Genomic DNA, 11558 nt, shown 5'->3' with positions numbered 1-11558 from the left:
TGGTAAAAATATTTAGAAAAGTATATTAATTATAGAAAAAATTATAATGTCTTATTACAATGAATTTGCAATCATTTGCTCAAAAAAAGAAATAAAAGAATCTGCTCAAGCATGCTTATTGAAAAAACCTTCTTTTTTTTTTAATTCTTATAATAAAATTCTTAGCCCAAAGCACACAATACAATAAAGCAAGAATATCAATACAAAAATACCTGAGATTATATCTTGATCAAGAACGTCTGATAATCACTGATATTAAATTGATCATGAACACAGATGCCAATTCATGTCAATTTAAACTGAACTCAGACGGTAATTCTAAGTCGGTCTGATGCAAAAAGAACCCCTAGTTATGCAGGCTTCCCAAGTTGCAGTGGCAGTAATGGTGTTGTCCTGGAACAGTCCCTGGCTGTCATATACACGGAGGATAACAGTGTAGTCATTCTCTTCCAAATAGGTTCTCAGTCCCAGTATTATGCCCGTCTCTGGAACAAATAAATGAAAGTTTACAATACACAGAATACATCTGGGGTTGAGATAAAAGCTGAAATCACATTCAACTTTTTATTTCCTGGCATTTACACCTAGACGTGTTAAACTACTTAGAACCTAGCAACTTTGGTATCAGACCACCCTATTTGAAGGTGAGCAAAAATATTAGAACATAGAGTATTGAAGTAAATGAAAGTAAATAACACTTACTTTCGGTCAGCAATCTGGTCGCCTATGAAATGGGCGTGTCCGACCACAAGGTCATTTCCTTCATCCTGCCATTTCCCCCCTCCCACACTAAACCCAAACGTCAAATTCATTTTAGAAGCCTAAAAAACATTAACCCAGACACCCTGACTGCAGACCTCAACCTTGTCTCCTCTGCCACCCATTCATCAGCCACTGAATCAGTGGCATTCTACAACTCATCCCTGAGCAGTCTCCTGGACACCCATGCCCCACTACAAACTCGATCCGTTACCTTCTCTCGCTCAGCTCCATGGTTCACCAGCGAGCTACGAAAAATGAAGACGGCTGGGCATGTCCTTGAGCGACGTCATATTGCCTCTGGACTAACGGTCCACAAACTGGCCTACAGGGACCATCAAAAGGCCTATTCAAAGGCACTCAGTGAGACACGGGCTAACTTCTTCTCTAACATCATTAACAACACCCCTGGCAACTCAAAACAGCTCTTCTCAACCGTAGACCACTTCTTAAAACCACAAACCCCCACAAACAGAGCAGCCACAATAGAACAGTGTAACGAATTCCTTGCGTTCTTCAGAACAAAAGTTGAAAACATTCGTTCCTCCCTCTCCGCCCCCCCTTCTTCATCCGGGCCGACTGTTAGCCCACAGCCTGGGCCTTCCCAGCCTCTCTGCTGTTTTTCTCCCACCACGCAGCAAGAGGTTGAGGACACCATCGGCCGAATGAAGCCTTCCACCTGCTCCTTGGACCCCCTTCCCACAGCCCTGGTCAAACTGCACATCAAAGCCATAAGCCCCTTGATCACAGAAGCCATTAACCACTCCCTACAGTCCGGCCACGTCCCACCAGCTCTGAAAATGGCCATTATCACTCCCCTTCTCAAAAAACCCACCCTAGACCCGGAACTTCATGCAAACTACAGACCCATCTCCAACCTCCCGTTCCTCTCCAAGGTCCTGGAGAAAATAGTCGCCACCCAGCTACAACATCACCTGAACAGCAATAACCTTGCCGAAAAATTTCAGTCCGGTTTCCGCTCCGCCCACAGCACTGAAACAGCACTGGTCAGGGTCACCAACAACCTTCTCATGGCAGCTGATGCTGGCTCTCCTTTCCTCCTCATCCTCCTGGATCTCACAGCCGCTTTTGATACCGTCGATCACACCATCCTCCTACACCGCCTTCACTCCACCATTGGACTCCGCAATACCACTCTGGACTGGTTCAAATCATACCTCTCCGAAAGAACCGAGTGCATCTCCTTGGGAGGTGCTAAATCCCAGACCCAGCATGTCACCTGTGGTGTCCCCCAAGGATCTGTACTCGGCCCCACCCTATTCACACTGTACATGCTTCCCCTCGGCCGTGTCATCAGCAGGCATGGATTGGCTTTCCATTGCTATGCTGATGACACACAGCTCTACATTAAACTGGACCCATCATCAGCACAGTCACCCTCATCCACACTCACCATCTGCCTGGAGGAGATCAAGGCATGGATGAAACAACACTTCCTGCAGTTGAACAGCGGCAAAACAGAAGCCATCCTCATCGGCACCCCACACCAGGTCAACTCATCCCCCATTACATGCATCACCTTTTCTGGCCAGGCTATCCCACTGTCATCGGTCATCACCAACCTGGGTGTCAGAATGGACCCCCACCTCAACTACGAGGCCCACATCAAACACCTCTGTAAAACATCCTTCTTCCACCTCAAAAACATAGCCAAACTCCGCCCCACCCTGTCTCTGCAGGATGCTGAAAAATTAGTCCACACCTTCGTCTCCTCCAGGCTCGACTACTGCAACGCACTTCTTATCGGGATTCCAAGCAAGAGCCTTCAAAAGCTTCAATACATCCAGAACAGTGCTGCTAGGATCTTGATGAGTGCGCAAACATGATCACATCACTCCCATCCTCCACTCACTACACTGGCTCCCCATCTCCTCCCGTACAGAATTTAAAATCTCCCTGCTGACCTACCAATGCGTCCATGGCAACGCACCCCCCTACCTCAAGGAGCTGGTCAAGACTCAGCCCCCCACCCGCAGTCTCCGCTCATCAAACACTTACCTCCTCAAACCCACCAGGACTAAGCTGGTCACTATGGGAGGCCGGGCCTTCTGTTCTGTCGCCCCTGAACTGTGGAATGCCCTCCCTGCCCACCTAAGAGCACCACAGTCAGTCGACTCTTTCAAGAGCGGTCTTAAGACCCACCTATTTGGAAGAGCCTACCCACATTTTTAGTTTTAGTGATGATGATGTCTGGATACTGCTGTTTTATTTTGCTGTTTTTAGTTATTTTTATTTTTATTTGTATTCTCTGATGTTTTTGACTCCTGTAGCACTTTGAGATTCTCGAATGGAAAGTGCATTATAAATTAAATCCATTATTATTATTATTATTATTATTATTATTATTATTATTACTTAATATTTGGTAGAATATTCCTTGCTTGCAATAACTGCACTAAGCCTGAGACCAATTGACATCACCAAACTTTTGCTTTCTTCTTTTGTGATGCCTTTCCAGGCTTCTACTGCATCTTCTTTCAGTCGTTTCTTCCTTAAATCTCCTCTTCAGGAGGTGAAATACATGCTCAATTGGATTAAAGTCTAGTGATCATCAATGAAGAGCCCACTCCTGAAGCAGCCATGCAAGCCCAAGTCATGACACTTCCTCCACTGTGCTTCACAGATGAGCTTGTATGTTTTAGATCATGAGCAGATCCCTTTCTCCACACTTTGGCCTTTCCATTACTTTGGTAGGTTAATCATGGTCTCATCAGTCCATAAAACTTTGTTCCTGAACATTTTTGTGGCTCATCTCTGTACTTCTTTCCAAATTCTTACTACTGATGAGTGGTTTGCATCTTGTGGTATAGCCTCTATATTGCTGCTCTCAACGTCTTCTTCGAACAGTTGATTGAGATACCTTCACTCCTGCCCTGTGGAGATTTTTTGTCACTAACTGATGTTTCTTCACAGCTCTCACAATCTTTCAGTCATGAACTGCTGGTGTTTCCCTTACAGTACAATCTCACGAGTGGAGAGGAGGTAGGGAGCAGGCCCAGGACTCGCAGAACACCTGACGGACTTTGTGGTTGACGAGCGGGATGGGGGACAGGTCAGGAGGGGTCTCAGGAATAGCAGGACTGGTGACAGTTGGGGCTCCAGCCGGTTATGGTTCCCTGGACCCAGGTCCACTTGGAGGTTGTGCTGGAGAAGCCAGGGTTTGCCCAAAATCACAGGAATGAGGGGTGATTTCATTACGTAGAAAGAGATCTCCTCCTGGTGATTCCCGGAGATCAGAAGTCTGGCAGGAGTGGTTACAGTGCTGGCTTCGGCCAGGGGTTGCACCAGTGAGCGTGTTGGTGCGGAGAGCTTGGGTGAGTGTGGTGGTGGATATTCCAAGTCAACGGACCAGAGTTGGGCTTAAAGTCATCACCCCTCTTCCAGGAGGTGATGGCGAGCAGGGTGGAACAGGAGGCTGAGGGGGATGGATCCATGGTGGCACCCATCAGGACCCCCTTGTTCACTGATGGGCGTTGTCTTTTAACAGACACATGTTCAGACAATGACCAGGCAGTACAGGCAGAGGCACTCACAGGCGGTCAACTCGTTGAGAATCTGTTGTGATGGTCTGTTGTAGAATGCTCCAAGATGTTCAGTGTGTCCCCAACCGGGTCAGGCTGCCAGGGTCTGGAACTCAATGGAATAGTCAGATACGGGCGACATGGCTCGGTGCCTTGCATGGCAGCCAATCGGCGTCGGTGTGTGAGTGTGTGTATGAATGGGTGAATGAGAAGCATCAATTGTACAGCACTTTGGATAAAGGCCCTATATAAAAGCCAACCATTTACCATACGGAGCGGTTACCCTGGCAGATGCAAAAGAATCGACATGTGGCAGCAGGTCCCGAAACAGCCCGGTCGAAGACCCTCTTCATGGCTGATTTGAAGAGGGCAAAGTATGCCACTCGGGAACGTTCGGTCGGCTGTACTTTTAAAATCAGTGAATACTGAGACAGGAACGAGCTGCAGGATCGGGGATCTCCATCATAGTGTTCAGGTGGGGGCAGACGGGGCTCTGGATGGGAACCGACAGAGGTTGAGGAACTTGAGTGCTGGCCAGAGAGTTAGCCAATGTGGCCATCTGGTGCTGAAGGTGGGCCAAGTCCTGGTTCAGGGAATGAAGCTCGGTGTCACGCACTCCAAGTTGTTGTCCCTGCCGTCTCAGCGTCTCCTGGGTCGGGGCTGGGCTTGCTGGGTTCATGTTTGGCCAGATCAACAAACCCAATAGTGAGACCATAAAAGTTCAAGTTAAAGTCTTTAAGTTCATCGTAGATCATACAGGCAGGAAATCAGCAAACAGGAATGGTACAGGACAGGCAGTTCGTAATCGATAGTCCAGGCAAAAGTTCGGTATCCAGGCAAAAGGTAACAACACAGGTAATCCAGAGAATGGTCGCGGTCACAGGCAGAAAACAAACAGGTAGTCCAAACAGGCGAAGAAACAAAATCAGAAACCAAAAGTACTAACCGATAAACCAAAGGGAGTCCAAAGACAGCGGGTCGAATCAAAACAGAAGGGTAACAATAAACAAAAACGCTAACTTATACAGAACAGAAAACAGAAAACACAGAACCTGACAGATGGCGCTAAAGCTAAATCTGGTAAACAGGCTTGCTTACTTGTGCCATTCATGCGAGCGGTCCAGTTGTTCGCGCTCATTCCCTGTAGTTCCACCCGGAAAGGGGAGGTGAATCCAGGCCCGTCTCGGTCAGTGACGGACAGCGTCAGGGTTTGAGATTCTTGGTTACAGATCGTGATCGCCCTCTCCTCGATTGTGGGAGCGTTGTCATTTACATCTTCCAGCTCAATCAGCAGAGTCCCGGTTCCCGTTGCAGGGGCATCATCTATGAAAAAAAGAGGCAGGTCTTAGTTCACGGTACTGAATGGATACAAGGAAGAATTAATGGTTAAAGAAAAAAAATAATTATATGTATAAATATATATATACCGTCATCAATGGCCAGGATGAGGGCCCGGTATCTGCCCCCTTTGACAAAGGGAGATTCTCTATCCATGGGGCTCCTCGCTTTGATAAGTCCAGTCTCTCTATTGACGTTCAGCCATCCAGCTGGATCATCGCCCGATTTATACCTACAGGGGGAAAAAAATACTCAATTGCTTGTTTCTATTCTTTCTCAACCACTAGTTTGTAGACTTTCATTTAATACACCACTGGCTGCAGCGGATTTATTAGGATGTATTTTTCCCCACACAAAGTGCAATAACTTGCCAGGTCATTAGAGGCAGAAACTCTGGGGGATTTCAAGACCAGGCCTGATACCGTGCAAGACCCTATATCGCTTTTAGGTAAACTAAGCATTAGGTACACTTTAGTGGTAGGCGCACACAGCTTGTGGTTGCTGTGGGAAAAATAATCAGCTGGCTGGCAGGCACGTGTGTACATTACAGTTATTTAGCTGATGCTTTTATCCAAAGTGACTTACAGTTGATTAGCCTAAGCGAGCAATGCGGGCTAAGGAAGGTACAGAAATACCAGTGAACCTGATTCAGGTTATTCCGTGTGAACGCTGCTGTGTTAAATGTTGTATTCCCCGAAACATTCCCTTACCACACTTTCTGATTTTTTGCCGTGTCAGGGTCAGTTGCTGTATATGCAATTATGTCAGCACCAGTTTCCAGGTTCTCTGGTTTAATGACCACCATCTCAACTGGATTAAACACTGGGGCCTCGTTCACATCCTCCACGTTCACAATAACTGTGGCAGTGGAGGTGGGCAGATTGGTGACAAACGGGGCATCGTTCTCCACGGTGACCAACAAGGTGTACTTTGCGTTCTTCTCAAAATCAAGGCCCTGATTGGGGACAGACAATATACAATTAAAAATGTATAAATAATTTAAAATTTGCAACAGTCTGACAAAAGCCTGGTGCTGAAGCAGATTAACTTTTTTGTGGATCAGATGTTTGGTCTCCAGAGCATGGATATTCACCTTGACTGTAGTAATAATGCCCTCCAGCTTGCTGGGTCCAGTGGTAACATTGAAGAACCCTCCATTGTCTCCTTCAATAATCTTGTATTTAGTTGACCAGGCTGGTGTGTGAGGTTCATCCCCATCAGTCACTGGCATTTTCACCACTAGGGCACCCATTTCATTCTCAGGCACAGTCACTGTGTACTATGGAAGAGAATGTTTACAGAATGTGTGTTACACAAAGTAGAAGACACAATTCAACTTAAAGGATGTTTCTTTAACATTAACAGAAACTGCACAACCCACCACACTATGGATAGGAAAGACTTGAATAGCACACTTCACATAACTGAAAAGTTCCAGTTAAAGTTCACTTACTGAATTTGGGTCAAACTGAGGAGCGTTGTTGTTGCTGTTGGTTACTGTGATGCTTGCTTTGCAGGTGGTTGAGAGGCCCTCCCCCTCCATATCAGCAGCGCTAATTACCAATGTATATTTAGGAAAGTTCTGCAAAAGGAAAAGCAAAACGGTTCTCTCACTGGATTCGCTTTTTTACATTTTCTTAAAATCATTGTCGTTTTTTCAAATATATCCTGTTATAAGTGGATCGCATACCTCTCTGTCCAGCCCCTCTGATTTCAGTTGGATCACTCCAGTTATAGGGTTAATAAAGAACATATTTGGTTTTGGACTCTCTGGGTCTTGGCTCTCAATTCTGTATCTAATGTCAGAATTAGCTGAACCAGGTGCATCTAGATCAACAGCGGTCACCTTCATAAATTCGAAACCTTAAGAGGGAAAAGGAATGAACGCAAATTAATATCAGCATGAACAATTAAACAAAAATGTATCTAATTCAACAGAACAACACCACCATGGCCGTTTGTGTTAATGGATCTTGAACAGTCAACCCAGCTAGTGAATATTGCTACTGCTGTCAAAGACTATGCTTCTGTTGTACCATACTTACATTTGCCCTGAGATGAGCCTACCTGCTTTGGATCCTTCAGCTAACTTGCCAAAAAAGGTTTCTTCAGTGAATTTGGGTCTCTCATCGTTCTGATCGATCACAAAGACGATAATTTCCATGGGATCCTCGGCCGCAGTAGTTTCACCCACTGCTTCAGCGTGAGCAAAGAGCTAGAGAGGGGGAAGGGTATTAAACAAAAAACAAAACATAAAATGACATTTGAAGACAGACAATACAACAGTTTTACAGACACGTGTGTAGTGCAGAAATGTACCCTCGATTCTATAATTGATCATTGACCAATAGCTGCTAAAAACCATGATCAAAGAAGTGATTGACTGACACAAGCATGTGATCCCCAGCCTTCCTGAATAGATGGACTACACAGGCCTGAAGTTGCAGCTGGGACCAAACACAAAAAATGTTTTTATGTTCCTGAAAAAAAAAAAAACAACAACTCACTTTATATTCATCTTTCACCTCTCGGTCCAAAGGCTGTGTGACACTGAGCCAGCCAGAGTCTCGTTCAATTATGAACAGCTGAACAGGGGGCTGATCTGCCCCAGGCCCAGTGATTTTGTAATGCATCGGCACATCCCTATCCCTGTTGGATCTGATCTGTGAACACAAAAACAACCAGGCGTCGGTCAGTTAAACCTGACTGAGTTGTAACCAAACTGAAATGGGCAAACCAAAGCGCCAGGCACCTACCTGCACCATCTGTTTGGGGAAGGGGCCTCTGTCGTTCTCTGGGAAGTTGATGGGGGGAATGACCCAGTCCCTCTTCTGCCTCTTCAGCCCTTTGGAAGAGCGTGGAAACATCAGCACTGGAAGAGCTGCAGAGTGCTGAGGCTGAGGAAGTATTGCAATCAAATTAATACCAATATCAGCTCATCATAACAGCACCTAAAAGAGTGCGTGTGTGCGTACATGCCTGTGCATGTGTGTGTGTGTGAGTGCGTATGTGTGTGTGCGTGTGTATGTGTGTGTGTGTATATGTTGTGGCACCCCTGCTCCTGCATGTTGTGCCACGTGGGTGGAGAACCCTGGAGGGAAGATCAGCACCTTGGAGAGAGATCCCTCTACCTGCAGTCCAGGACCACGGACAGCACACATGAGTGAGCAGAATGGAAAGGTACTGACTCAGCTGCAGCCTGTTTCCTAATGAGCAGGGAATGGTATTTAAGGTGCGGTCGAGGCCTTCCTGAGCGTGTGAGAGTGTGAAAGGCAGAGAGAGGAAGGACCGTCTGCTGTACTGAACCTGAAGGAGACCCCACCTTTACGAACGGCAACCCCAAAGACCCGGAATGGACACGTGAACCAAATAAAATCCCATCCTACTTACCCTATATCTTTGTTTCCCCCACCCAGCCCGGATGCGGCTGAAGAGGGAAGGAGGGAGGAGGCCTTGGAGCATACCCCGGTCTGGGAAGAACCTTAGTTTATTTTTGCCTGAACGGCCCCTTTTATTTCTCCAGTTTTCCCCTACCCTTGCCCTGAGGGGGGGGCGCTATCACCATCACCAATACCCCGGAAAAAAAAAACACAGAAAAAATAAAAATAATAATTTTTTCTGATATCTGCTATCTCCTGTGTCTGGTTTCCAGCTGCGCCCACCCAATGCACCTCAGGATCCACCCCGAGGCACCACATATTGTGTGTGTATATATGTGTGAGTGTGTGTGTGCGCGTGTATGTGTTTATATGTGTGCGTGCGTGCGTAGGAGTGATACTGACCTGCACAGGAGTGATACTGCCCACCTTGTGTTGATGGTCATGCTGACTGTCTCCAGGTTCACGAATCACTGTGTCTGTGGACATCTTCTTTGGGCCATCTGAGAATTTGGGTCCAAGTTTTACATTTGTCTCTATTAAAAAAAAAAAAAAAAGAAGTATTTAACATTAGTTTTGTACTTGGATTTAAAATGAAAGACACAATATAGCATTATAAATAGGATCTGCATGCTACCGCCATCTGCTGGATTTGACAAAAAACATGGATGCTATTGGCGGCTATTTGCCTCACAAGTTAAGCCTATTAAAGTAAATTCATTTCACTCAGGTGGCACGGATGGTGCAGTGGGTAGCACTGCCGCCTCACAGCAAGGAGGTCCTGGGTTCGAATCCCTGTCGGCCGGGGCCTCTCTGTGAGGAGTTTGCATGTTCTCCAAGTTTCCTCCCACAGTCCAAAGACATGCAGGTTAGGCTGATTGGAGAGTCTAAACTGCCCGTAGGTATGAGTGTGTGAGTGAATGGTGTGTGTGCCCTGCGATGGACTGGCGACCTGTCCAGGGTGTATTCCTGCCTTTCGGCCAATGTATGCTGGGATAGGCTCCAGCCCCCCTGCAACCCTGTTCAGGATAAGCAGGTTAAGATAATGGATGGATGGATGAATGAATGAATAATTTCACTTAATAGTGAGACCGGCAGCAGCTGTGACATTATTGACAGAACTGATGCTTTACAAGACACAGCAACAGGCAGTTGTTTTATTTTATTAGACTAATTTGTATATTTAATTTATTATGGCAAATGGCCTTTTTTTTGGGGGCGGGGGGGGTCTTGCAGTGATGGGGTGGCCCCAGCCCCCCTGCGACCCTGTTCAGGATAAGCAGGTTAAGATAATGGATGGATGGATGGATGGATGAATGAATGGATGAATTAATGAATAATTTCACTTCATAGTGAGACAGGCAGCAGCTGAAGCTGTGACATTATTGACAGAACTGATGCTTTACAAGACACAGCACCACTGCATTGCAGTTGCTTAACATAGGCTACATGAAAACACAACGGGAAAAATGAACGTGCTATTCCACAATCTCAGAGGACAGCACTACTACAGAGTTTAGACGTCTCTGTATTCTGGTGATCCCCTGCTGCATTTTCCAACCCAATTTTCCAGTTAGCGCACCCTCACGCAATGAAATGTGGCTATTCGAGATGCAAACAACCTGCATATACAGCACATGCCGTCTCATTTGTATGAATATTCCAGCCACTGTTCAGCTTCTGAAATTTGATACCAGCAAGCTTTGAATGAGCATTTATCTGCCAGCAGTCGCATCCATTGTTGTCAGGTTCTGTGTTTTTTGTGATCGGTTTTCTTAGCGTCCTTAGTGTTTTTGTGTATTTGTACCCTGGGCTGACCATAGTCTGTTTACTGTTCGTTTTATTAATGAATTAGTTTTGTTTGTGTCCCAGTCCTTATATGTTCTTCCTTCCTGTCTTCTGTCATTAATTCCACCTGTTTCTCGTTTTGTTCTAGTGTTGTAAGTGTATTTATACCCATTTGTTCAGTTTGTCACCAGATTGTCATGAGCCTTTGCCGTATTTTCCCGTGTTATGTTGTGCTTGATATCTGTAACAACCTGTTTTGTTTTCGACCACCGCCTCTTGGACTACCCTCTTGTTCTGTTTGGACCCTGTTTAGATTATCAGTTTTTGATTTCGGATTCTGTTTCTGTTTAGATTGCCCGTGTGTTTTCAACCCTTTACTTGTGACATCGTCTGTTCTTTGGATTATCACTGCTGTACCTGCTTTACCTTGTACCAAACCTTTGCCTGGACTTTCGTTTTCAAACTGCCTAACCTTTATTATTGCTGTTTGCTGGAAATCGAGCCTTGCCTGTCTGAACCTAAATCCCAAAATCTAATAAAGACTTTTACTTGGATTTCGCCGCCTGTGGTCTTGCTCTTGGGTTCAGTGTTCTGGTGCCTGACAGTTGTGGGATTTGTCTCCAAAATGACTTTAAACAATGTAGCTAGTGATTTCTACGACAACAAAAACTGTGTGGCACTCGATATTGCGGCTGATACAAACCTGCCAACCTGTCCTGATGCATTATTCAACATACAGTTTTAAACTGTGGAC

General features: G+C 45.8%; 1 protein-coding gene across 1 annotated transcript; it reads right to left on the bottom strand.

The window, feature by feature from the left end:
• Positions 1-318: 318 nt before the first annotated feature.
• LOC133130511 (B-cadherin-like) lies at positions 319-9505 on the bottom strand. The gene is made up of 11 exons (XM_061245153.1): positions 9422-9505; positions 8396-8536; positions 8147-8302; positions 7707-7854; positions 7330-7502; positions 7093-7221; positions 6733-6918; positions 6350-6594; positions 5729-5871; positions 5400-5624; positions 319-485 (listed from the first exon to the last, which is right to left on the bottom strand). The coding sequence occupies exons 1-11, from the start codon at positions 9503-9505 to the stop codon at positions 319-321; spliced, it is 1797 nt and encodes a 598-aa protein (XP_061101137.1).
• Between the last annotated feature and the right edge of the window lie 2053 nt (positions 9506-11558).

The sequence above is a fragment of the Conger conger genome, chromosome 6, assembly GCF_963514075.1.
Source record: "Conger conger chromosome 6, fConCon1.1, whole genome shotgun sequence".
NCBI lineage: Eukaryota > Metazoa > Chordata > Actinopteri > Anguilliformes > Congridae > Conger > Conger conger.
Note: the sequence above shows the minus strand (reverse complement) of the source record. Positions and strands in the feature narration are given on the sequence as shown.

Bases quoted from the DNA above. Each gene is read 5' to 3' on its own strand.
- LOC133130511 (XM_061245153.1), bottom strand. From the start codon at position 9,505: ATGTCCACAGACACAGTGATTCGTGAACCTGGAGACAGTCAGCATGAC. The intron at 8,537-9,421 runs GTCAGTATCACT...ATACTTCCTCAG, and splicing joins GCAGTATCACTCCTGTGCAG to CCTCAGCACTCTGCAGCTCT. The intron at 486-5,399 runs GTAAGCAAGCCT...TATTTGTTCCAG, and splicing joins CGCTCGCATGAATGGCACAA to AGACGGGCATAATACTGGGA.